Source organism: Chiloscyllium punctatum, chromosome 16 (assembly GCF_047496795.1).
Source record: "Chiloscyllium punctatum isolate Juve2018m chromosome 16, sChiPun1.3, whole genome shotgun sequence".
Lineage (NCBI taxonomy): Eukaryota > Metazoa > Chordata > Chondrichthyes > Orectolobiformes > Hemiscylliidae > Chiloscyllium > Chiloscyllium punctatum.
In genome coordinates this window covers 42,047,145-42,074,703 of record NC_092754.1, presented here as the reverse complement: position 1 = coordinate 42,074,703, position 27,559 = coordinate 42,047,145, and the positions used below count along the sequence as shown (strand labels likewise).

General features: G+C 42.1%; 1 protein-coding gene across 1 annotated transcript in view; it reads right to left on the bottom strand.

The window, feature by feature from the left end:
- LOC140486863 (tyrosine-protein kinase STYK1) overlaps nucleotides 1-27,559 on the bottom strand; it is a 97,550-nt gene that overhangs the window by 26,549 nt on the left and 43,442 nt on the right. Inside the window, exons 4-6 of the mRNA XM_072585913.1 lie at nucleotides 20,673-20,906; nucleotides 13,261-13,442; nucleotides 2,389-2,472 (exon numbers count right to left, since the gene is read on the bottom strand). Coding sequence (XP_072442014.1) covers nucleotides 2,389-2,472; nucleotides 13,261-13,442; nucleotides 20,673-20,906 — 500 coding nt within the window. The remainder of the gene's footprint in view (nucleotides 1-2,388; nucleotides 2,473-13,260; nucleotides 13,443-20,672; nucleotides 20,907-27,559) is intronic.

Below are 27,559 nucleotides of genomic sequence, written 5' to 3'. Positions count from 1 at the left end.
CAGCACCCGGCCCATATCCCTCCAAACCCTTCCTATACATTTACCCATCCAAATGCCTCTTAAATGTTGCAATTGTACCAGCCTCCACCACATCCTCTGGCAGCTCATTCCATACATGTACCACCCTCTGCGTGAAAATGTTGCCCCTTAGGTCTCTTTTATATCGTTCCCCTCTCATCCTAAACTTATGTCCTCTAGTTCTGGACTCCCCGACCCCAAGGAAAAGACTTTGCCTATTTATCCTGTGTATGTCCCTCATGATTTTGTAAACCTCTATAAGGTCACCCCTCAGCCTCCGACGCTCCAGGGAAAACATCCCTAGCCTACTCAGCCTCTCCCCATCGCTCAAATCTTCCAATCCTTAGAAATGTTTTCTGAACCCTTTCAAGTTTCACAACATTTTTCCAATAGGAAGATGACTAGAATTGCACACAATATTCCAACAGTGGCCTAACCAATGTCCTGTACAGCCGCAACATGACCTCCCAACTCCTGTACTCAATACTCTGACCAATAAAGGAAAGCATACCAAACGCCTTCTTCACTATCCTATCTACCTGCGACTCCACTTTCAAGGAGCTATGAACCTGCACTCCAAGGTCTCTGTTCGGGAACACTCCCTAGGACCTTACCATTAGGTGTACTGTTATACTGTAATAATAAGGAAACTGTTATATAAGGAGAGGCAGCAGCCAATTTACACACAGCAAGCTCACATAAGTAACCATGTAATAACGACCAGATAATCTGTTTGCTGTGATGTGGATTGAAGGGCAAATATTAATCTGAATGCTGGGAAGCAAGTTCCCTTCTCCTTTGAATCCAGAGGATCTTCTACATTCAACTAACGGGAGCAGATGATTTCAGTTTAACACCTCATCCAAAGCACACTATCTCCAGTAGTGCAGCAATGCCTTAGTACTGCACAGATACATCGGTCTTGCCTTTAAACTTGGCTCAGTGATTAGCACTGCTGCCTCACAGCACCAGGTACCTGGGTTCAATTCTAGTCTCTGGCAACTGTCCGTGTGGAGTTCACACATTCTCCTTGTGTCTGTGTGGGTTTCCTCCAGGTGCTCTGGCTTTCTCCCACAGTTCAAAGATGTGTAGGTTAGGTGGATTGGCCATGTTAAATCGTGTACAGTGTCCAGGGATGTGTAGGTTAGGTGGATTGGCCATGTTAAATCGTGTACAGTGTCCAGGGATGTGTAGGTTAGGTGGACTAACCATTGGAAATGCAATGTTACATGGACAGGATAGGGGAGTGATTTTGGGTGGGATGCTCTTCGGAAGGTCAGTGTGGACTTGTTGGGAAAATGGCCTGTTTCCACACTCTAGGAATTTCATGATTCTAGATTCAACCAGAGTGCATTAACTACTTATCCACAGCTGGCAATTGCTGGGAAGCAATTATTTCCACCCCACCCCCTGCCTCAGGAACATGAAAACCTCTATTCCATCCAACATCTAACCTTCCCTAATTTAAGAAAAACAAACTCTCCCAATTTCTCTCCCACCTCTGGGGAAACCACCTCGGAAGTCTTTCTAAGGTGTTCACGTCTTTGCTGTGGTACTCAGAATCATAAAATTATCCCTGTGTAGAAGGAAGCCATTCAGCCCATTGTGCCAGCACTACCTATATTAAGAACTGCCCAAAATTCTCAAATTCTCCAATCTTATGAAAAGAGAAACAGAACAGCACAAAGAAGCAAATATAAATTATTTCAATGCAGAATGGTACATCTTGGCAAATCAGTCAGTTGCATCACTTGGGTTAAGTATTGGCACTTGAATCTATGTTTGGTGAGAAATCTAACACCTCCACTAATATCTCAGAGTCAGATGATTAACCCGAAACGTTATCTCTTGTTCTTTCTTCACTGAATGTTACCAACCTTTAGTGCTTTTACTTCAGATTTCCAGTCGCCAAAATAAAGCTTCCTCCGAAGTTACAATTCGTTAACTTGTCCCAATGTCAATTTGTGTGAAAATGTTTTACTTGAGTAAGGCTATAATTTTCCAGAATTAACGAGGGGCTATTTGTGCAACTTTTGGAAAGTTCTGTTGTAGTGAGATGATCTAAAGGAAACTTGCCCAAAACTGCTTGAATGTCACTATATATATCTTTTATAGTTTTAATAGTGATTCACTACAGTATCTGCCTAGCTTCAATAATGAAAATAGAGGCTAAATATGCATCATAGATCTGACCATCATCTCTGGATTAGTGGTGCTGGAAGAGCACTGCAGTTCAGGCAGCATCCAAGTAGCTTCGAAATCGACATTTCGGGCAAAAGCCCTTCATCAGGAATGAAGGCAGTGAGCCTGAAGCGTGGAGAGATAAGCTAGAGGACCCAAGTTAAAGCAGTATTTCCAGCATAAACTTACCAATCCACACGCTACTTGCTTTGCAATGCTGTACATACTTTTCTCTGTGAGATTCAGCACTACTTCCCCAGATTCAGCTGCAGTCTATTGAGACATAAAGAACAGGTATTAGGATAACAAACTGACTTTTCCAAGTAAACTCAACGGATGCAAACATTGAATCCCAACACTATACAATTGCAGCCTTATTCCATCACTGGAAAACAAAAGGTGCAAAGAATTAGAATTAAATGTTATTGTCACGTGTACAGAAGTATATGAGAATGGGGAAAAAAGTGTAAATATTGCCATTCTCAAAACACCATCCTTGGCTCCTAGGTTCAAAATCAAGTCTGGATTAGAACAGACCGTTCATTGTGGAATCTTAATGTCTATTATTTTGACTATCTTGTCTTGAAATTCAATGGGAACTTATCATTGACCAGAAATCAAACCAGACCAGCGACTTAAAATACTGTAATAACAAGAGCAGGGAAGAGGCTGAGAAACTCATCTCCTGTCTTCAATAAGCTTGTCCCAATCTACAAAGCTCACAGCAGATGTGTGATGGACTCTCCCCCCACTTGTTGGAGCTGCAGGTATCAGTCACAGCTTAGTAGTATTCACAACAGACAGTCCACTTTACCAGCACTGCAACCACCACGTTAAAACATTCGTTCCCTCCTCTCCTAATGCACTGTGGTAGCAGCATCTACCATCCACAAAATGAACCATAACAACTCACCAAGACTCCTCAAAGTTTCTTCAAAACTCACGACCTCTACCATCCACAGTCAGCAGATACATGGGAACACCACCTCCTGAAAGTTCCTCTCTGGAATATCTCAGGAAGCCTGACTGGAAAGGAAACTCATTTATTGTTGAACATCAAAATAGAGCCCCTTCTTGTGACATATATGGGCTATTTACCATCCCAATACAGACTGTTCTGCAGACCCATCCCGGAATCGGTTTTATATAGGACTCCATATTCAATGACCTTCACAAGGAGATTCATTAGTTAATCCCCATGGGCCTTGTAAGAAAGTTATCCCCCCCCTCCAAGCAACTCACCATCTGACTTGGAAATATATCACCATTCCTTCATTTACATGAAGTCAAAATCCTGAACCTTCTTCCCTATAGCATTGTGGGTAACCCTACACTCCAAAGGACTGCAATGTTCTCTTTTTGAGCTATGGTATGGGAACGGAATTCCATTTTTTGCCTTATTTGTAAACAAATATTCCTACCCTGTTCCTTAATATGGTCAGAAGTCACTGGACACCAGGTAATAGTCCAACAGGTTTCTTTGAATTTACAAACTTTTGAAGTGCTGCTTCTTCAGGTGAAGGGAAGTGAGGTCACTTCACCTGTGAAAGCTTGTGATTTCAAATAAACCTGTTGGACTATAACCTGGTGTCCTGTGACTTCTGACTTTGTTGATTCCAGTTCAACATAGGCACTTTCACATCATTCCTTAATATGGTGTGTTTATCCTTAAAAGGGTGTGTCATCTCTTGCTATTTCACTGACCATTCAACAGAGACCACCACTACAGTTGTTAAAGGATCTGTAACCAGGGGGCAGAGATTTTGGCTTTGAAGTAGCAGGTTTAGAAAGGCGGTTTTTTTCCCAACTAGAGGATGATGGATATCTGGAACTCTCAGCCTGAAATGGTGGATTGGGCAGATACCACCATAACATTTAAGATTACCAATGGCAAACTAAATTGAACTTGAAGAAATGCAAGGTAATGCACTTGAACAGGACAAACAAGGCTAGGAAATACATGATGAACAGTTGGACCCTCAGAAGGACCAAGAATCAGAGGGACCTTGGTGTGCATGTCCATCAGTCCCTTAAGGTATCAGGACAAAATGGTTAAAATGGTTAGGGATGGCATATGGAATACTTGCCTTTATGAGTTGAGGCACAGAGTTTAAGAGCAGGGAGGTGCTGCTGGAGTTGTGTAAAAGTGTCGAGTAGGCCACAGCTGGAGTGTTGTATGCAATGTTGGAACACACATTGCAGGAGGGTGTGATTGCACTGGAGAGGGTGCAGAGGAGATTTCCCAGGATATTGCCTGGACTGGAGAGTTTCAGTTAAGGAGAGGGATTGGACAGACAGGGTTGCTTTTCTTAGTGCAGAGGAGTCTGAAGGGGGACATGACTGACTTGTATAAAGTTATGAAGGGCATAGATAGGGTAGGCAGGAAGAGACTCCCATTGGTGGAGGGATCAATGACCAGGAGGACAGATTTAAGGGAAAGCTCCAGAGGTTTAGAGGAGATGTGTGCAAAAACCTTTCCACCCAGATGGGGGCTGGGAATCTGAATCCCACTTCCTGTGAGGATAATAGATTCAAAAACCTTCAGAACACTTTAGAAAGATATACTGGCAATGCTAAGGCATACAGACTATGGAAGAGTGCTGAAAAACAATAGTTAGGCGGCTGTTTTTGGCAGGTGTTGATATGATGGGCCAATAGGGTCTTTTTTTTTTAAAAGAAAGTGCTGTAGACCTGCATGACTATGACAAACTACTTGGAGTTGCACATGAAGTTCCACAATCTACAGGGCAAAGACTAAGGTCTTATGCTAAATATCCAATTCCGTGGTATAAATGTCAATCATCTGAGGTTCCACAAAATGGCAGCTTGAGTTTAATCCAGACAAATGTCACATTTATACCAGTGTATTTGGAGGATGGGGCGTGTTTAAGAGAGATGGATAAGGCAAATTTTTCACACAAATTGGGGCGAGTGCCTGGAGGTGGTGGTGGAAGCAGACACAATAGCAGCATTCAAGGAACACCTGGATAAATACATGAATAGGAAAGGAGTAAAGATACAAATCCTATAAGTGACGACAGCTTTAGGGCAAAATGTTTTGGTGCAGGCTTAGCGAGTCAAAAAGTCTCTTCCTGTGCTGTATTGTTCTTTGTTCATTCAGAGCAATTCATAAAATCGGGAACATTTCTAGCAAGTTGTCTCTGATCGCTCTTCGACTCCAACACTCAATTAGGCCAACAATGACGTTTTAAATGCAAGGGAATGTGGGGCAAATCGATCCTCATAATTTAACCCTTTTAGTCCCTAGAATTCCAGGTGAATCTCCTGAGATGCAGTGAGGCCTGACCAATGCTTCATAAAACTGGCACTTATTCTTGAGAGGGCTGAAATACAAGGTTAAGATCAAGATTCCATTAGTTTACTATAAAACTCTTTCTAATTGCATCCTTGCCTTTAGCAGTTTGTAGACATGAACACGACAATCAAGTCTGTCCCCATTTAAAAAATAATCCAGTTTCTCTTTCTTGGATCAAAGTGAATTTCCTCTCATTTTGGTATACTGACTTCCATTTTGAGTTTGCCTGCTCATTTTATCTATCCTTTTCAGCTGTAACCTCTTAACTACAGAACGTTATACTTCATGTGGAGGAATAAGAAGAACAAAGAAAATTACACACAGCAACAGACCCTTGAGCCCTCCAAGCCTGCGCTGATCCAGATCCTCGATCTAAACTTGTCACCTATTTCCTCAGGGTCTGCAGCCTTTTGGTCCCTGCCCATTCATGTATGTATCGAAATGCACCTTGAATGATGCTCTCATGCCCGACTCTACCACCTCCGCTGGCAACACGTTCCAGGCACCTACCACCCTCTGCGTAAAGATCTTTCCACGCATATCCCCCTTAAACATTTCCTCCCCCACTTTGAACTCATGACCCTAGTAATTAGTCCTCCACTCTGGGAAAAAGCTTCTTGCTATCCACCCTGTTAATACCTCTCACGGTTTTGTAGATCTCAATCAGGTCCTCTCTCAACCTCTGTCTTTTTCATGAAAATAATCCTAATCTCCTCAACCTCTCTTTATCGCTAGCACCCTCCATACCAGGCAACATCCTGGTGAACCTCCTCTGCACCCTCTCCAAAGCATCCACATCCTTTTGGTAATGTGGTGACCAGAACTGTACACAGTATTCCAAATGTGGCCAAACTAAAGTCCTATACATCTGTAACATAACCAGCCAACCCTTGTACTCAATAGCCCATCCGATAAAGCCCTACCTGCCAATGTAGTTAACTCAGCCACATTAGGGAGATTTAAACAATCCTTGGATAAGCACATGAATGATGGGATAATGTGGGGGATGAGCTTAGATTAGTTCATGGGTCGGCAGAACATTGAGGGCCGAAGGGCTTGTTCTGCACCGTATTGTTCTATGTTCTATGAAAGAATTCTGTATGCTTTCTTGACCACTCTATCGATCTGTGTTACTACCTTCAGGATACAATGGACCTGAACACCTAGATCTCTCTGTACATTAAATTTCCCCAGGACTTTTCCATTTACCATATCGTTCACTCTTGAAATGAATCTTCCAAAACACCACACATTTGCCCAGATTGAACTCCGTCTGCCATTTCTCCACACAACTCTCCAATCGATTTATATTCTGCTGCATTCTCTCACAGTCCCCTTTGCTATCTGTTACTCCACCAATCTTAGTGTCATCTACAAACTTGCTAATCAGACCACCTATACCTTCCTCCAGATCATTCACATTTAACACAAACAGTGGTCCCAGCACGGATCCATGTGGAACATCGCTGGTCACAGTTCTCCATTTTGAGAAACTTCCTTCCATTACTATTCTCTGTCATCTCAGGCTGTCCAGTCAGTTCTCTATCCATCTAGCTAGTACATCCTGGACCTCGTGTGACTCCACTTTTTCCATCAGCCTACCAAGGGGCATCTTATCAAATGCGTTACTGAGGTCCATGTATATGGCATCTACAGTCCTTCTATCAACCATCCATTAGCGATCATAATATGGTAGAGTTCAGTCTGGAGTTTGAAAGAGAGAAGGCAAAATCGGATGTAATGGTGTTACAGTTAAATAAAGGTAATTATGAGGGCATGAGAGAGGAACTGACAAAAATAGACTGGAAGCAGAGGCTTGTGGGGAAGACAGTAGAGCAAAAATGGCAGGAGTTTGCGGGTATAATTAAGGACACTGTACAGAGGTTCATCCCCAAGAAAAGAAAGATTATCCAGGGAGGGATTAGACAGCCATGGCTGACAAAGGAAGTCAGGAAATGTATTAAAGAAAAAGAGAGATCCTATAAAGTGGCCAAGAGCAGTGGGAAATCAGAAGATTGGGAAGGCTACAAAAACAAACAGAGGATAACAAAGAGAGTAATAAGAAAGGAGAGGATCAAATATGAAGGTAGGCTAGCCAGTAATATTAGAAACGATAGTAAAAGTTTCTTTCAATACATAAGAAACAAATGACAGACAAAAGTAGACATTGGGCCACTTCAAATTGATGCTGGAAGCCTAGTGATGGGAGATAAGGAAATAGCAGGAGAACTTAACAAGTACTTTGCGTCAGTTTTCACAGTGGAAGACAGGAGTAATATCCCAACAATTAAAGGGAGTCAGGAGGCTGAGTTGAGTATGGTTGTCATTACAAAAGAGATAGTGCTAGAAAAGCTAAACAGTCTTAAAATTGATAAATCTCCTGGCCCTGATGGGATACATCCTAGAGTTCTGAGAGAGGTGGCTGAGGAAATAGCGGAGGCATTGGTTGAAATCTTTCAAGAGTCACTGGAGTCACGGAAAGTCCCGGATGATTGGAAGATTGCGGTTGTAACCCCATTGTTCAAGAAAGGATCAAGACAAAAGATGGAAAATTATAGACCAATTAGCCTAACCTCGGTTGTTGGTAAAATTCTAGAATCCATCATGAAGGATGAGGTTTCTAAATTCTTAGAAGAGCAGAGTCTGATTAGAACAAGTCAACATGGATTTACTAAGGGGAGGTCATGCCTGACAAACCTGTTGGTATTCTTTGAAGAGGTGACAAGTAGGTTAGACCAGGGAAACCCAGTGGATGTGGTCTATCTAGACTTCCAAAAGGCCTTTGATAAGGTGCCACACGGGAGGCTGCTGAGCGAGGTGAGGGCCCATGGTGTTCGAGGTGAGCTACTGGGATGGATTGAGGATTGGCTGTCTGACAGAAGGCAGAGAGTTGGGATAAAAAAGGTTCTTTTTCAGAATGGCAGCCAGTGATGAGCGGTATCCCGCAGGGTTCAGTGTTGGGGCCACAGCTGTTCGCATTATATGTTAATGATCTGGATGAAGGGACTGGGGGCATTCTAGCGAAGTTTGCCGATGATACGAAGATAGGTGGACAGGCAGGTAGTACTGAGGAAGTGGGGAGGCTGCAGAAGGATCTAGATAGTTTGGGAGAGTGGTCCAGGAAATGGCTGATGGAATTCAACGTGAACAAATGCGAGGTCTTGCACTTTGGCAAAAAGAATAAAAGCACAGACTACTTTCTAAATGGTGAGAAAATTCGTAAAGCCAAAGTACAAAGGGATCTGGGAGTGCTAGTCGAGGATTCTCTAAAGGTCAACATGCAGGTTGAGTCTGTGATTAAGAAAGCGAATGCAATGTTGTCACTTATCTCAAGAGGGTTGGAATATAAAACACCATTGTGCTACTGAGACTTTATAAAGCTCTGGTTAGGCCCCAAGTGGAGTACTGTGTCCAGTTTTGGTCCCCACACCTCAGGAAGGACATACTGGCACTGGAACGTGTCCAGCGGAGATTCACACGGATGACCCCTGGAATGGTAGGTCTAACATATGAGGAACGGCTGAGGATCCTGGGATTGTATTCATTCGAGTTTAGAAGATTGAGGGGAGACTTAATAGAGACGTACAAGAAAATACATGGCTTGGAAAGGGTGGATGCTAGGAAATTGTTTCCGTTAGGTGAGGAGACTAGGACCCGTGGACACAGCCTTAGAATTAGAGGGGGTAAATTCAGAACAGAAATGCGGAGACATTTCTTCAGCCAGAGAGTGGTGGGCCTGTGGAATTCATTGCTGCAGAGTGCAGTGGAGGCCGGGACGCTAAATGTCTTCAAGGCAGAGATTGATAGATTCTTGTTGTCTCGGGGAATTCAGGGCTACAGGGAGAATGCGGGTAAGTGGAATTGAAGTGCCCAGCAGCCATGATTGAATGGTGGAGTGGACTCGATGGGCCGAATGGCCTTACTTCCACTCCTATGTCTTTGGTCACTTCCTCAAAATAATTCTATTAAGTTGGTAAGACATGGCCTTCCCTGCACAAACCCGTGCTCCTATCACTGATAAGCCCATTTTCTTCCAAATTTAAATAGATACTATCCCTCAGCATCTTCTCCAGCAGCTTCCCTACCACTGACGTCGGGCTCACCGGTCTATAATTACCTGGAGTATCCCTGCTACCCTTCTTAAACAAGGGGACATTAGCAATTCTCCAGTCCTCTGGGATTGGAGCAGCTATTAAACTTGAATACACAATCTTCTGATCTTTTATCCAAGAAATTGACTTAATCTTTGTAAAGTTTGCAATATGAATCCAAGGCAAACACCACATGTTCCATCCAGTCAATCAGATGCCATACGATCTATCCCTACCATCAACTGCCTCCCAACCAGTTACCAACCCCATGCTGCATTTACCCTGGAGACTGTGCCGATGTTGTTACCGATAATCTTCAGTGTAGAACCTGATCATAATGCACATTCCAACAGTCAACAAAGGCAACACGCATAAACATTGTCATATTACTAGGATAATGACCTCCATGAAATATATGTAAGTTCAATAAACATTACCCATCCTTCCCAAGCTGACACTAGCTGTTCTGTTCATTTTTGTCGATCTACTCAGTCTATTTACCAATGTTAGATGCAGTAATTCCCAACAACTGGCCTCAAACTCAGGTCTGCACTTTCCTGGTCTGCTTCTCTCAAATAATGGAGCTACTCCTAATGGAGCTTCTGTAACAAATGTCTCCCTAATTTAATTACCTATTTGCTTCTACTGAACTGGGGCAGAATCCATGAGCTGTTGGACTGGTATTTATCCTCAGACAATTTTCCGTTATTTACCATTGCTTTACATTAACTCAGTAAGTTCCTCCATTTACCTTGTATCACTGGGGGTTGGCCTCTCTTATTCAGAGTGAGAATGGATATAAAACAAAACTTGGTATTTTTGATCTTCTTCATTCTGGAGTGGGTTAAGAGTGTATCAGGGAAGGCCAGCATTTGTTGCATTTCTCCAATTGCCCTTGAACTGAATAACATGCTGAGCTATTTTAGAGAGCGGTTAAGAACCAAATGACATTGCTGAGAGTCTGGAGATACACACTGGCTACCTGACCTGGACCCAATAGATCTTCTTCCCCCAAGGAAGATTAATGAACATGACTCTTCCATTGCTCCCACCCCCACTCCCCACCCTCAAACAACAAACAGCAATGGTCAGTGAACTAACTTTTAATTTGTTACATTAAATTTCATTCTGATGAAGGACTTTTGCCCGAAACATTGATTTTCCTGCTCCTCTGATGCTGCCTGACCTGCTATGCTTTTCCAGCATCACTCTAATTTAGACCCATAATAAGATTTGAACCCACGCTCCAAGAACATCGGCCAGAGTCTACAATTCGGCATTGCCACTGATAGATTACCATTAAAATAAATAAATATCACAGAATTCCTAAGTCTGGAAGCAGGCCATTCGGCCCATCGAGTCCACGTTGACCTCCAAACAACATCCCACTGAGGCCAACCTCCCCCCATCCTATCCCTGTAACCCTGCATTTCACATGGCTAACCTACAGATCCCTGGACACTACAGAACCATTTAGCATGGCCAATCCACCTAACCTGTACAACCTTGGACTATGGGAGCACTCAGAGGAAACCAGGAAAAGACACAAACTCCACGCAGACCAGACACTGGAATTGAACCTGGGTCCCTGGTACTGAGGCTGCATTGCAAACCACTGAGCAACTCTGCTGCCCCATTTGGCATCACGTATATCACATATTTCTCCCAATGCCACTCCCTTACCATTGTGATGTTCTTAAAATATTCTTAAAGTCTTTTACCATTAACTATAAACTATTACGTATTATATCAAAGTTATGTGGTACTTTAATTCTTGTTAAAAAAACAAATCCCATAATAAAAATGGACACTTTGAATGGATTAGATCGATCACATTGGCAAAAGTAGCTGTGATTCCAATTTAGAGCGCATCGCGACAATATATTCTGGCACCAACCAGGGAACAGGCTATTTTAGCCCTGGTGATGAGAAAGGAAATAGAATAATTAATGACTGCACAGTAAACATCATGTTCAAAACATTGATCATAACATTGTCGAATTTGATAGCTACTTTGACGGTCAATGTTTTGGAGCTGAAGCTGATATTCAAAACTTAGATAAAAAGATTGTAAGGATATAGAGAAACTGTGACAGATATTTGCTCTGTCTCAAAACTCTATTTGAGTAAGACAGATGACAAGAAAGATGCACAACTCAGGAAGTTGAAAGATAGATGAAATTGAAAGAAATGGCATTCGAGGCTACTGGAAGAGCAGAAATTTGCAAGCATTTGAAAACCAGCAAAAAAATAACTGCAAAACGTTTACAAGGGGAAAATTAGAATGAGCGCAAACAAGTTAGACATAAAAGAACAAACAACAATTACATGAAAAGGGAAGCATTAATAAAAAGTAAGTACTGGTCCCTTCAGCAACTGAAAGTGGGAAATAATCAGATACAAGGAAATGGCAGAGAATTTGTATTTTGTACTTGTACAAGACACAAAAGCATCCCAAAAACAACAGGAGAAGAAATTCATGGGGCATAAGGGAAGAGACATTTAGAATAATGAGCATCAGAGAAAAAGTGCAAGGAAAACAATTGGGCTTAAAAGGCTGACACATTCCTGAACCTGATGACCTGCAACACAAGATGTAGAAGAAGCAGGCTATTCAGCCTATTGAATCTACTGTTCTATTCAATAAGATTATAGCTGATGTCATAATCCCAAACTCCACTGTCCTATTGTTTCCCACAATCCTAGATTCCTTTACTGATTAAAAATCAGTATCAGCCTTGGACATATTTAATTACCCAGCCCCCACAGCCCTCTGTAGAATTCCACAGATTCACCACACTCAAAGATTCCTCCTCATTTGACTTAAATGAGCAATCCCTTACTCTAAGATGATGTCCTCTGGTTCTTGACTCTCCCTTCAGTGGAAACAACCTTTCCATGTCTACCATGGCAAATCCTTTTAAGGATATTTCAATAAAGTTGTTTCTCATTCTTCTAAACACCAAACCTACTTACCTAAGAACAGCCTCTCTACACTCAGACCAATCTAATGAGCTGTTCTTTTTTCCCTTAGATAAAGGAGACCAGAACAATTCACAGTATTCCAGCGGTGATTTGGCCATTTCTTGCATCCTAGAATCTTGTAAGAAGCAACTGCAGATATTGGACAATGACTGCAATCATCCAAAATTCCCTAGATTTTACAAGAGATCCCAACAGATTTGAAAACCACTTCTATTGAAGAATCAAGGCAGAAAGAAAGCAGATTTCTCTAGGCCAGCTTGCCTAGCATGTGTTATTAGGGAACTATTGGAAACATTGGAGTACATGATTAAGTGAGGTAAGCAGGACATTCTGAACATCAGAAACAATGTTGATCCTGCTGAATTGAGAGGATTGTAAATCATGCAAATTACTTATCGTAGAATTCCCAGCCTCTTGCCTGATCTTGTAGTCATGGTGCTTATACAGTTGGTCCAGTTGAGTTTCTAACCAATGGTGGCAATGATGATGCCATTAATCATTCTGACTCAGGAATTGAACATTTCAGTCATCCCTTATCAAACACAAATTGTACAACAATTATAATACAACCATTTGTAACTATTGACATCAAGGCAATAATTGTACTCCTATAATGTGCAACACTACTGTGATAATGAACTTTGAAACAAAAAAAAGCTATCCACAAACCTCACGTAATTGCCACAATGAATGCAATAGGCAGCCCCCGCTCACATACTCCAGAAAGATGTAGAGGGGTAGTTTCTCTGTCCTGCAGCCCAGCAGTTTCACAATGGAATCATGGTTACAAACTTTCATGTGGAACTTCACAAAGTCCAAGTATTCCAAAATCTCCTTGGCATTTGCATTGTCTAGAGAAAATGAGGCAAACGTGAAACTCAGATTGTAGATTGCGAATAGCATGTGTTGCTAGAAATGGAAGGGAAAACATAGGACAATCATTACCTCTCACTGGCTTCTATAGCATTGGAAAATACCACTAGAGCATAGGGCATCCTCGTGTGGTCGGGACAGGTTTTTCTGGCCTCCCAAAAAGACGAGTTTCTGACTGTAATGGATTGTCTCTTTCTTGGCAGATGGTGCAAAGCGTCAACGGATTTCAGCCTGGCAGAAAACCCAGGGTGGATTCTAGGATCAGATCCTGGTTATTATGGGATATGAAGGTCCAATTTGCAGATAGCCACCTATACTAGGAGGGAGTGCAAACTAAACTCAGGAACAGGAAATCCTGCCAATAAGAGTTAGAGTTGGGCAGAAATTGGTTCAATCTTAGCTGCTCACCTACCTGGTTTTCACTGGGCTTGTCATAGGGTTAAGATCAGCCTCATTGAAAAGTGAGGTTACAGCTCCCTCTGCTGACACCCATACTTCAACTCCAGAGTAATACCCTCAATAGAAAAACAATTTCTGTCTCTTAACTGAGCAACAGCAGTGTAAAATCAAAGATCATCGAGCCCTGTGTCCTTGTAAAAATAAACGAATACATTTTTATATTACATTATTGTAGTATGGTGTTGATGGCCTGAACAGCCTTATAGTGTAATGGAATCTGCAGTAAAACATCCAAGCAGAGGCAGAAGCACCTTTGCCTTCAACTCAGCATCAATACATATGGACAGCTTAATCAAAAAGACAGGTTTTTTTTTAAAAATTGTCTTCAGAGCAAGAGAGGGGGAAAGGGGGTGACAGGAAGTTCAACAAAACTCTGCCTTGACAGCTGAAGATACATTCACCAATGGCTGAGGAAGTCACGGTTGCACCAAGTGCCAGAGTTGAAGGAATACAAGGTTCTCAAAAGATGGTATGATGTTGCAAAGATAAAAAAGGAATGAGGTTGCGGAATTTAAAATAAAAAAAAGTGTGACAGAACCAGAGGCCAGTGAGATTCAGTGTCACAGGGATAACAAGTAAATGAGACTTGGTACAAACCGAAATGTTGGGCAGAGAGCTTTGTATACACTTAAGATACTGGAAGACTCCACGGGCACAAACCATTCAGCCAAATTCCAGGCTGACGTCAAGTAAAACTTTTGATATCACTTGCTTGTACAGCTGACCAATACAAATTCAGCAAACAATACAACATGACATGCCTTCACTGTCACACAAGGACCATCAGACTTGCAAGAAAAAGATCATGACCACTCTGTTCCATATCAGCACGAGTTCAAAGGTCAGATCACCCTTCCCTCCCACTTGCGAAGCTGAGGGGTGGCCTGAAACACAATTGATGTCTCCCAGGAAACCAGCCCATTTCTCTCAAAATTACTCATTAATGTCTACGCAGGATCAGGTTGGACTACAGCAAGGATGTGACCTCAAGATAATTTCAGATCCTTTCCAGAGCGAGTGTTACCATGCTGATCAGAATCTGGATTCACTAGTTTGCAATTCACCTGTACGTGAATAAATTCCAAGTAACTCAAAATTATTACAGAAAAGAATCAAAACTCTCAGCCCCAAAATCAAAGCGAGACTAAGAAATAACTTCAAGATTATTATTATGCATATGCAGTGCCCCACCTCCTATTAACCCACATCTGAATGCCCCAAGCCCGTCCCCCTTACCCCAGTGCCACTCCCTAAGTACACTGATTCCTTATGAAAACGTATGTAACTGGTGATTCAGACGAAGCAATGGATTTCAACTCATGTTGTTTACACTTAAGACGCATACCACTGGGGAGTTAACAAATATATCTGCAGCAAAACAAAGCATACAGCGACTACCTTTCAACAGAATTGACTGATTTATCAAAGTACATTTTGCCACAGTGTACTTTAACATACCCATGTTTAGAGTTTTTGCTGGTGAACTTTATGAATAAGAGTGGGCCATTCAGCCCTTCTAGCCTGCTCCACTGTTCAATAAGATCATGGCTGATCTGATTGTAACTCCACCTCTACATTCCTGTATATCCTCGATAAGCATACATCCATTCACTGTCGGTTTGTGCAGGTAGTAGCAATGAAGTGTGTTGACCTAGAAATTAATGTCCTATACAAATCACACCAAGCTGGCATAACTGCAAGAGTTGTTCCTTTTTAAAAAAGATTTCAGAAATGGACTTTTATGGCTGGACATTCCCCTTGAGGTGAGAATGATGATCCATATTTCCTGCTCAAAGTGGTCAATGATGTCATCATCATGTGATCACAATCTTAAAGTGACAGCCCACCATATGTATACATCTTTTACAGCAGACATTCCTGCAATGAAACCACTTACAGTAATTAGTCGTATACAGTCAGTAGGCAAGACATTCTAGAGGATGTTGATTCCAGTGTGATTGTTGGCACACCCACATTGTTTATATTTCTAGTTGCTTTTAATCTCTGGTGTCCTAGGTATGCTAACAGCATCATTTGTCAGTCTTTTCCTGAGCTGACAGCATGTTTGGAGATTTGCACAATGTCATTTTATCTCGTCCACGAAGGTAGTGTCTCCCACAGATGCTTCAGTTACTATTCTGTCCTCATGTATATCCAGGTCTCTATTTGGCAGTTATTTGACAATCTTAGGTTAATGTTGTCTCTGGCACATTCTTTGCTCCCAAGAGTTGATATGCATATCTGCACCATTCTACATCTGCACAATGTAGGAGTCAACCAACCAATGGTAGGTAATCACATCTCCCGAATGGTGCAATTCCTCACCAACACTTCTTGGCATTTCGGAAAGTATGGCATTTTGCCTTGTTCTCTTATTGTTCCCAGGAATCAACAGAATCAGGTTTTCAATATCTTTCGTCATGTGTGGTTTTATCAAATCAGACATTATGCTCAACCGATATTTTAAAATGAGTAGTGCCAGAGAACTCAGTTATCGAGTGGGCTGTTGTTTGGTCCATTCACAAAAAATGTTTTGTTGCCTGAATAAACCTTTCAGCTAAATCTCGGATTGCTGGATGATGAGGAGCTGATCCAATATATTGAATTCTGTTCTGCTTTAGATAGTCTATCAACTCTTCTGACACAAGCCATGGACTATTATCACTCACAAGTAGTGATAACTAAACCTTGTAAAGATCTTCCCCACTCTTTCAATTGTTGTGCCACAGCACATGGTGGCACAGTGGTTAGCACTGCTGCCTCACAGCGCCAGAGACCTGGGTTCAGTTCCCGCCTCGGGCGACTGACTGTGTGGAGTTTGCACGTTCTCCCCATGTCTGCGTGGGTTTCCTCCGGGTGCTCCGGTTTCCTCCCACAGTCCAAAGATGTGCAGGTCAGGTGAATTGGCCATGCTAAATTGCCCATAGTGTTAGGTAAGGGGTAGATATAGGGGTATGGGTGGGTTGCGCTTCGGCGGGGCGGTGTGGACTTGTTGGGCCGAAGGGCCTGTTTCCACACTGTAAGTAATCTAATCTAATCTAATCTAAAATGTCATCTTTGTGATCTGCATGTGTCTGGAAACTGGGGAGGAGATCTGCAGAGCATGATGTACAAATATTTTAAGCACCACCACATTTCATATTGTCTAAAACAAGATTATAAAGTCATAGAGATGTACAACACAGAAACAGACTCTTCAGTCCAACTTGTCCATGCTGACCAGATATCAGAAATTAATCTACTCTTATTTGCCAGCTTTTGCCCATATCCCATTAAACCCTACTGATTCACATACCCATCCAGATGCCTCTTGAATATTATAATTGTACCAGTCTCCACCATTTCCTCTGGTAGCGCATTCCATACATGCACCACCTCGGTTATAAAGTTACCCGTTGGGTCCCTTTTAAATCTGTCCCCTCTCACTTTAAGCCTATGCCCTCTAGCTTTAGACTCCCCTATCCTAGGAAAATGACCTTGCCTATTTACCCTACCCAAACCTCTCATGATTTTATAAACCTCTACAAGGTCACCCCTCAATCTACAATGCTCCAGGGAAAACAGCCCCAGCCTCTCCAGAGAGCTCAAATCTGTGGCAACTTCCTTGTAAATCATTTCTGCATCCCTTCAATGTTAACATCTTTCCTATCATAGGGGGACCAGAATTGAATGCAGTATTACAAAAGTGACCTAAACAATGCCCAACATACATCCCACCTCCTCTAGTCAATGCACTGACCAATAAAAGCAAGTGTACCAAATGTCTTCTTCACCAGCCTGTCTACCTGCAACTCCACCTTCAAGCAACAAGTAACCTGCACTCCAAGGTCTCTTTGTTCAGCCACACTAAGTGTACAGTCCTGCCCTGATTTGCCTTTCCAAAAGTGCAGCCCTTTACTTTCTGGATCTCTGCCCCAGCTCAAGCCATTGCCCTCCATGGACAATCCTCATTACTCAGTGTTCCTTCAGGATAAGCAGGTGATGAGCCTCTTCTGTACTGGTCATCTCTTACCTGCAGTGAATTCCTCTTTCTTCCCCATTGCTGACTGTACCTGTTTTGTTTCAGCAATGATATCTTTTGATTTATTTTCTCTTTATCAAAGTGCCTCTAGGATCTGCAGCAAGAATTCAATTTGTTTTTTAACAATAAGTGGAATGATCCAGTGGATTGCAATGCATATGGCCAGTTTACGTCTTAAGTTATATTTGGAGGAAGACTAGAAGTTCAAAGTGTTAAACAGCAAGGGTTTTATTATGAAGATGTTTACTCAAAAGGGACCAAAGTTAGACCCAGCTGTTTCCTGTCCAAAATGGCCAAGGATATCATTGTCACATGACCAGACTTTTAAAAAGTGACAGTCCACTATATTTATACAAATACACAATATTACAATCCTACCTCCTACCTGGCAATACTTGACCAACATCTTTTTACTGGGGTGGCAAAGATATAGCGAAGTCACCACTACAACTTCCTGAAGCACGTAAGTTGGTAGTGGAAGTGGGTGATGCTGTGGTAGATCTGTTGTAGACATTCTAACCAATCACTGGGACATAGGGCAGTTCCACACATTAGAGTTAGGTATCCCAGGTATCATTTACAAGATGATTAGGGGTTTAGATAGAGTTGACCATGAGAACCTTTTTCCATGTATGGAGTCAGCTATTACGAGGGGGCATAGCTTTAAATTAAGGGGTGGTAGGTATAGGACAGATGTTAGGGGTAGATTCTTTACTCAGCGAGTCATGAGTTCATGGAATGCCCTGCCAGTAGCAGTGGGGGACTCTCCCTCTTTATGGGCATTTAAACGGGCATTGGACAGGCATATGGAGGATAGTGGGCTAGTGTAGGTTAGGTGGGCATGGAACAGCGCAACATCGAGGGCCAAAGGCCTGTATTGCGCTGTATTTTTCTATGTTCTATGTTCTATTGTTTCACCTATTTAAAAGGCTCCATAGATGGCTAAACTGTCAATTGATCTAATCATCAAGTAGAGGGTCCAATTCCTACGTTAAACCTGAACCTCCATTCTACTGAACATAAAAGAACATGTCATCCACTGGAGAAAGCACTCTATTGCACCTGAATGTGGTCACAATTTTTTTTAAAATTGGAATTAAAAATCTACAATGACCACGAAACCATTGCCAGTTGTTGGGAAAACATGTATGGCTAACTCCTATCTTTCAGGAAAGGTCCATCTTCACTTGGTCAGGCCCATAGTAATGTGTTGACTCTCAACTACCCTCTGAAATGATCTAGCAAGCCACTCAGTTCAAGGGCAGCTAGGGACAGGCCATAATGCTGCTCAGCCAAAGGCACCCATGTCCCACAATTCCCAATGTCAGTTTGAGAGTGCATCTGGATGGAACTGGTCATGCTTATCATCTAAGTTACAACAGGAGCTAGTTGGCACAAGGTTGCAGTTTTGGCATTCTGGGTCCCTCACACCTGTGTCCGATCACTGCACATCTGTCCCATGCTGTGACAGCAAAACCCAACTTATATCGTTCACCACACATCTCTCTAGAACCACAATGACCAGTAACATTAAACACTGCCAAAGCTTACTTTGTTTTTAATTCGATGTAGAATTTCTTCAATGATGAGTCCTTAACCCTACAGCATTAGACAACTGAAACTGAGCAATAGTAAAATCCAGAATATCAAAGTTTGCATTTCACTTTGAATATTCCAGTTGAATGTGCAATATTGGGCAAGAGCTACAGCTGGCCAAGAATGTTAGGTCTGTAATTTGAAAAAATGAAGTTAAGCAAATATATAAAAGGATTGTTCTGATGCAATCCACAATATACTGCTATTGGTAAGGATTTGGTTTTCTAGAGTTACTTATCCCGCTGTAAAAGGCTGTAAATGAGTAGGGTTGACTCATTAAAAAAAAAGAGCACGTGATGAATTGAAAGGGTTCTGATCTCAGTCGATGGTACTGTTACACAAGTCACATTCCAGAATGAAATCTGGGATAACAGATCATTTTTCTGTTTGACTTCTTCAGTATGGTTGGACACCACTGTGGTATTCACATGAGGCTGCAGATTTTCGTTAACTGCTGCACAAAATGTTATTACGCAAAAGTAAAACAAACAAACCTGGCTAAATATAGAACCGGCAAGATCTTAATTACACAGAACAAAGTCTCAACCTATTTCCTGACACTACTCATTACAGAGACCGAAATCCAGAGAAATTGCACACCCATCTCTGCCCTTAAATTTCTAATTAACTGATTCCTAGTAGTTTCTTAGTCATGAACTGTGGAAACAAGTTGATACGTTTGTGCCAAGTCTGACATAAACTTTTCCAAAGTCTGAGAGCCTAAACTTTCTCAGTTCTAATAATATGCAGATTTCGAACCACATTCTCCTGGCTTGCAAGTTTCACTATTGAACCCCTTATACAGAAGTGCCATTGTTCCCAGAATTCCTTTTAAAAAGAGAAACTAAATTTGCTTCTGAACTGAACCAGTGTATGCTGAACAAAATTAAAAGCAATGCTAACGGTCTTACATGTTTCCCCCGTCAAAAACAATAATATAAACACATTTCCACAGTGGTCTGCAGTCAGCAGCTTTATGACAAATGCTGGATTTTAAGTCATTGGTCCAGAAGGAGACTCTGAACTCTCTTTTTGTTTTTAAGAAAAGCAATCCCTCCACAGAAGGTAAAATTCCAAATGTGATGCTTATACTCTTTCATCCAAAAAGCATTAAGGATCATTCATCACCTACCATGGAGAGATTTGAATACAACTTTCACTTCTCCAGACCCATCTGTGGAGAGGATATTAGCCTTGTATATTGGTCCATAAGTTCCACTCTGCATATATTCCAAATTCCCAGTCAGATTTTCCGGTGGGATCTCCCATCGTTTGAAAGAGGGATCCCTGGCTGCGAGAATCTGTTCTGTTGCATTTGTCATCGATTCGTATTCATTCTCCAACCGTTTTGCAGGATTGGGTTTATCTACAAAAGATTCATGATCAGAAACTACAATTAATCAAAACAAAAAGCTAAACCAGCTGTAAGTAAAGACAGCACACAGTAAAGTGATCCGTTTGAAGCTGTGGGTAGTGTATGAATCTACAATAATGCCTAGAACAGAACCACAGGATGAGCAAAGGGTTTGGAATGTTTCAGATTCTGAAAGCCCAAAACCAAAGGAGAAAATGAGCGTGATTTGAAAGAGACAGAATACAATTATACAAAGCAGCAATCAGGTTGCTCAGGATAATATTCCCTATGGAGGCCCTCACAACATTATATAGAGTTGCCAACCCTCCAGGATTGGTCTGGAGTCTCTGGGAATTGAAGCTTAATCTCTAGGTGTTGCTGTGTGCTACTCTGGAGAAAAATCACATGGATCTTTGATAAAAGAGTGGGGCGGGGGGGACATTGTTTATCAGTTTCTTTGCACAGTCTTCTGTACCAGATGCAACAAATATTGAAAATGGTGGTGAAACAAAGACGGTTTTGACTGATGTTCAAGCACTATCCAAATGGGGAATGAACATTTTCACTTTCTAATCGGTCGTAAGGACGGCTGATGATTGGCTGAAGTCATGTGAGGAATTCCCCTGGCATCTATTTAAGAAGAGTTGGCAACCTTAATTCACAACCAAGCAGGTTCTATCAGTACGTTTCAGACCATCTGAAAAAGACAGTAAAAATAAAAACTGGTCTGATTTGCCCCACTCGGCATTTGATGATGTGGTGATAAGGTGCCACTCATACCCCTGAACCACAATGCTAACGGAGTTAGAACACAGAACAGTGCAGCACAGGAACAGGCCCTATGGCCCACAATATTGTGCCGAACATGACACCAAATTAAACTACTCCCTTCTGCCTATCCATGATCCATATCTCTCCTTCCATATCCATGTGCTTATCCAAAAGTCCCTATTGTAACTGCTTCCACTACCACCCCGGCAGCACGTTCCAGACTCCTACCACAGTGTAAAAACACTTGCCTCCGACATGTCCTTTGAAGATTCCCCTCTTAGCTTGTATACATGCCCCTGGTTTTAGAGATTTGAACTCTGTGGTTGTGTTATTTTAAATGGAAGGTACAGTTACAGTTAAATTACAGACTGCTTTTGCACCATCCAGCAAGAGGACAATGTTCACGTGCATACCCTGCTCTGCCTCCACCTTCTGCAGCAGTTTCATGTTCCCCAAAGTTCCTTCCAGGCACCTTACAAAACTTAATAGGAAGAGATATCAGAAGAATTTCAGTTTATAAAACATCCAAGGATAAACCTAGGAAAATGAAGAAGCTAATTTGGCCACTAGGGACCTCTCTTACCCTCACTCTTCTTCAAAATACTGGTGTAAAATTTAATGTCCACTTGAAAAGGAAGGTAATATCTCATCTGAAAGTACAACAGCAGCAACTTGGGTAATGCTGCACTCTGAGCCCTGACTGGCTCAGCAGTCAGAAGACAGGTTCAAGGCTTCAGAATGGGACTTAAACCAACAAACCGACAACTGACACAGAGAAAACAGTGTTCTATCCTCAAGACACAGGTGATAATGGTCAGATCAAGGACTGCTAAAATTTCTGCCAGCTTAATATTGGCAAAACTCCAGCCATCCCCTTCAGCTCTGTAAACATCTTCAGTCCAAGCTCCAACCAGCTTTACAGAAAGTCAGTTTCCTATTAACAACCTGAACTCACAAGTGGGGTAGGTTGTGAGATCAGGTCTCTTCAGAATGTGTGAGCGGTTGGTGCAATGCAACAGCCTGCTCCCCAGTCAGGATAAGAAAATTAGCCAGAGGTTATGGGATTGCCTGTTTAACAGAACTATTACTCAGAAGTTCATAAGACCAGCAATTGCCAAGTTATGGAGTGGGAGGAATAACCCAGTCCAGACACAAAGTACCTTTAACCACTCTCCTTTATTCAAGTATATGCAGGGGAGCCAAAGGACAGAGCCACGTCATTCCTCAGCCTCGCAGAAAAACAGTTACAGTATGTTATATGGCAGCAAGGACTTACAGGTTAAAGTGTTCAGCATGAGCCAATTACACAAGGGTTACATCTGAGAGAACACCATATCTTTTGTGGTCAGGGTCTACCCACTCTCTGTACTCATTAACCCTTTTTCAACTGACTGATCTCGGAGACTGCAAACAAACAACTCCCTATCGGGAGTTGCTTTATTGAGTCAGAGTCATGCAGCATGGAAGCAGATCCCAACCTGCCTGCTCCTGATCCAAATCCCTTCAAACGCTTCCTATTCATAGTCAAAAATCACACAACACCAGGTTATAGTCCAACAGGAAAGCACACAAGTTTTCAGAGCGTCGCTCCATCAGCAACTGATAGTGGAGGACTCAATCCTAAAACACAGAATTTATATCAAAGATTTACAGTGTGATGTAACTGAAATTATAATTTGAAAATACCTTGATTGCCTGTTGAGTCTTTCATCTGTTTGAATACCATGGCAGTTTCACTTCTTTCATGTGTAAATCACAAAATGTTTTTTTTAAGTTACATTTTCAGGTTAGCTGTAACAATGGGTGATAGCTAGACAATATGTTGAAGGTGTTAGCCCGGTGTTCTCTGTCTATGCCATGATGTTTAGATTGATTCTAATCTAAAAACATCATGGCATAGATATAGAACACAGGGGGGCTAACACCTTCAACATATTGTCTAGCTATCACCCATTGCTACAGCCAACCTGAGAATACAACTTTTAAAAAGAACATTTTGTGGGGGGGATCTAAGATGGCAGCGATCTGAGAAGCTCACACTGCAGAGCTTCACGTCGCAGCAGGAGCAGGACGGTTCTTTGACCCACCCAACCCAGGTCATCAGGATTTCTTGGGGCATTGGGAAGATTGTGGAGCCCCAAAAAACACTTCAAAATTGACTTATCTGTATTTTCAGCTGTCCAGAAATGCCTAAAAAGGGAGGAGGAGCATCTGAGGCCGGGCCTGCAGCTCAGCCTGCAGCAGCCTCAGAGCCGATTACTCTCCGGGACCTGGTGAACCAGCTCTCGAAATCTCGCGAGATGTTGGGGAAACAGATTGAAGAGAAGCTGGCTCCAGTCTCTCTCATGCTGCAGAAGCATGAGCAGCAGCTGGGAGACCTGGAGAAGAGGACGGATGAGGTGGAGCACAGGGTCACAGTGGTGGAAGCTGATGCCAGTTCATTCAAAGAAGAGATCCAAGCCCTAAAGACGCAGGTTTGTTATTTGTGTGACCAAGTGGATGATCCGGGCAGGGGGCGAGTTCCCCTACTCAGCGCTATTGGCGCTTTATATGTTGGTTTGTTTTCTGGTTTTTGTTGTTTTTTTATTTTTAATAATTTTGTATGATTGTTAAATGTAGTGGCTTTAGTTTATGTAGTTTTTATATTTGGTGGACCATGCGACACTAAGGCTCAGCAATTTGTGGTTCGGGTTCCTCCTCTCTGGAATTTAAATGTAATTGCAGAAGATTATGGCTAATGATTTGATTAAATGGTGTACCTGGAATATCAAGGGAAGTCACTCACTAATTAAGAGGAAGAAGGTACTCTTGAGTCTTAGAAAGAAGAAGGTGGATATTGCTTTGTTACATGAGAAACATTTGGATGACAAGGAGCATCTGAAATTACAGCAGAATGGCTTTGACTGAGTTTATTTTTCATTATTTAATACCAGATGTAGGGGAGTGGCTATATTGGTTAGGAAAAATCTCTCATTTAAATTGTTGGAATGTGTTAAAAACACGTACGGGAGGTTTGTAATTCTTAAAGCCTTGATAAATGGGGAATAATATGGCATTTTAAATGTTTATTGTCCCCCAGCTCATCCTCTTAAATTCTTGGTCGATGCTTTTTCTAAACCGATAAGTCTCAAGTCTCGACATATCATTATAGGGGGAGATTTTAACTGCCTCATGGATCCCATAGTAAACAGGTTGCCTAAAGGTCCCTCGACACCCTCTGCACAAACTAAACAGTTATTGGGTTTGTGTGGGGAATTAGGATTGGTGGACTTCTGGAGATGTCTCCACCCTACAGGTAGGGATTTCACGTTTTTCTCAAATCCGCACAGATGTCACACGAGGATTGATTTTTTTCTGACCCCTGCGGTAACCCTGGATCTGGTGGCATCCTGTACAATTGGTAATATTGTCATCTCTGATCATGCTCCAGTGTACCTCATGGTTAAAATTAAGGATGTTACAGTGGATTCAAGGTACTGGCGAATGGACCCCTTTATTCTCATGGACAGCAAGTTTGTGAAGTATTTCTCTAGGGACTTTCGGGCATTTCTAGACATCAACATAGGCTCGGTTGATAGCTCATCTGTTTGCTGGGAAACTGCCAAAGCTTATACCAGAGGGTTAGTTATTTCATATTCCACAAGTAGGAAGCGGCAAAAGGGTGAGCAGCAACGTCTCCTTGAAGCACAGTTGCAGGCAGCCAAGAAGGCCTATGTTGGCAGACCCTCGTTGGTCAAACTACAGAGAATTATGGCATTCCGGTCTACACTAAATTCCGTGCTCGTGTAGACGGCAAAGAAGGAGCTGGCTTTTGCAAAGCAAAGGTTATACGAGCATGGTGACAAGCCAGGCAAATACTTAGCATACCTTGCCAGAAAGAGAAGTGCCCCACAAACCATTACAGCGATTAGGGAAAGGTCTGGGAACCTAACATGTGATTCTAAAAAGATTAATGTGGTGTTCCAGAGATTCTACTCTAAGTTATATCAGTCTGAGAATTGAGAGGAGGGGCAGGCCAAAATGGAATCCTTTTTAAGAGATCTGAAGCTCCCGGGTGTGACTCCCGAACAACAGTCCTTTCTCAATGCCCCATTATCAGAGCAAGAAATACAGGAAGCTCTGAGGCAGCTTCAGAGTGGAAAGGCGCCCGGTCCTGATGGACTTCCCAGTGAATTCTTTAAGGAATTTAAAAGTAGACCGTCAGGCCCGATGCTGAATATGTTTAATAATTCATACAGTTATGTTTGTCTTCCACCATCTCTGAGAGAGGCCAATATTTCACTTATCCTTAAAAAAGGGAAGGATCCAGAAGACTGTGCTTCATACAGGCCCATCTCGCTCTTAAATGTGGATTTTTCCTCTCTAAGGCTCTTGCGTTAAGGCTGGAGACAGTTTTACTCTCTATTATTAAAGAGGATCAGACAGGCTTCATAAAGGGTCACAGATCCTCCAATAACGTTAGGAGGCTGCTTACCGTAATTCAAGCATGCCAACAGCAGTCAATACAGGGATTGGTGATTTCTTTAGATGCAGAGAAGACATCTGACCGAGTTGAGTGGCCGTACCTTTTCTATACTCTAGACTGGTTTGGTCTAGGTGAAGTTTTCATAAGATGGGTAAAGGTTCTCTACAGTCATTACCAACGGGGTACGATCAAGCAATTTTAATATTTCTAGGGGCAGCCGGCAGGGCTATCCCCTTTCACCATTACATTTTACGTTGGTGATTGAACCGTTGGCAGAGGCCATTCGTGGGGATCTCAATATATCAGCTCCAGAAGTGGGGTCAAAATTACATAAGATCTCACTGTATGCAGATGATGTTCTAACTTTCTTGACAAATCCAGCAGTTTCAGTACCTTGTCTGATACAATGCATTCACGCGTTTGGCGCTTTTTCAGGGTATAAGATTAATTTTGCTAAATCAGAGGCTATGCCTATGGGTGGTCTTACGAAAGAGTTGGCTCTAGAGAGTGACTATAGATTCCCATTTAGGTGGTCACAGGAGGGTTTTGTGTATTTGGGCATATTCATTACTCCAGTTCTGGATTGGCTGTTCAAAGCCAATTTTACTCAATTATTTGAAAAAATTTAACAAGATCTTAAAGATGGGAGGCACTTCCAGGCTCATGGTTGGGTCAGATAGCACTTATTAAGATGAATATTCTCCCTCGTTTGCTGTACCCTATACGGATGCTCTCCCTGATTTTAAACAAACAAACACTCAGGAGACTGAACAGTTGGTTCAGCTCCTTTATCTGGCATCCTAAACAGACCCTCATTAAATTAGCCAAACTGCAATTGCCTCACAGATTGGGGGGAGTAGACCTTCCGGACATTAAGAATTACCAATTCAGCTCACTCTTGACCTACATAAGTGATTGGGTTTGTGGGGACCCTCCTTCAATATGGCTAGATATCGAAGTCTCCCAGGCAAGGTGCTCCCTTACCAGTTTGCTGTTTTTGGACAAGGTGAGGACAGGTAGGGAATATTGCCATAACCCAATAGTCATCAATACTGTTAAAGCATGGAGGGCAATTCAGCAGAGGGAAGGTAATATTGGCAAAACATTTTTGTTTACACCTTTAGTGGGTATGCCGGAGTTTTCAACCAGGTATGATAGATTCAGGATTTAAACGTTGGGCAGCTAGGGGTATATCTTGCATGGGTGATTTATTTGAGGGAGATGTAATGATGTCCTTCGATCAGTTAGTATGGAAGTACGAGTTACCTAATAGAGGCCTCTTTTGCTTTTTTCAAGTTAGGGATTTTATTCAAAAAAAGACCACACTTTTGACTGATTACAAATCTTTCATAGAAAGAGGGATACTAAAGGCTAAGAGTACTCTTTCTATCAGTACTCTGTATCACCAACTGGGGGGTGCCACCTCAGA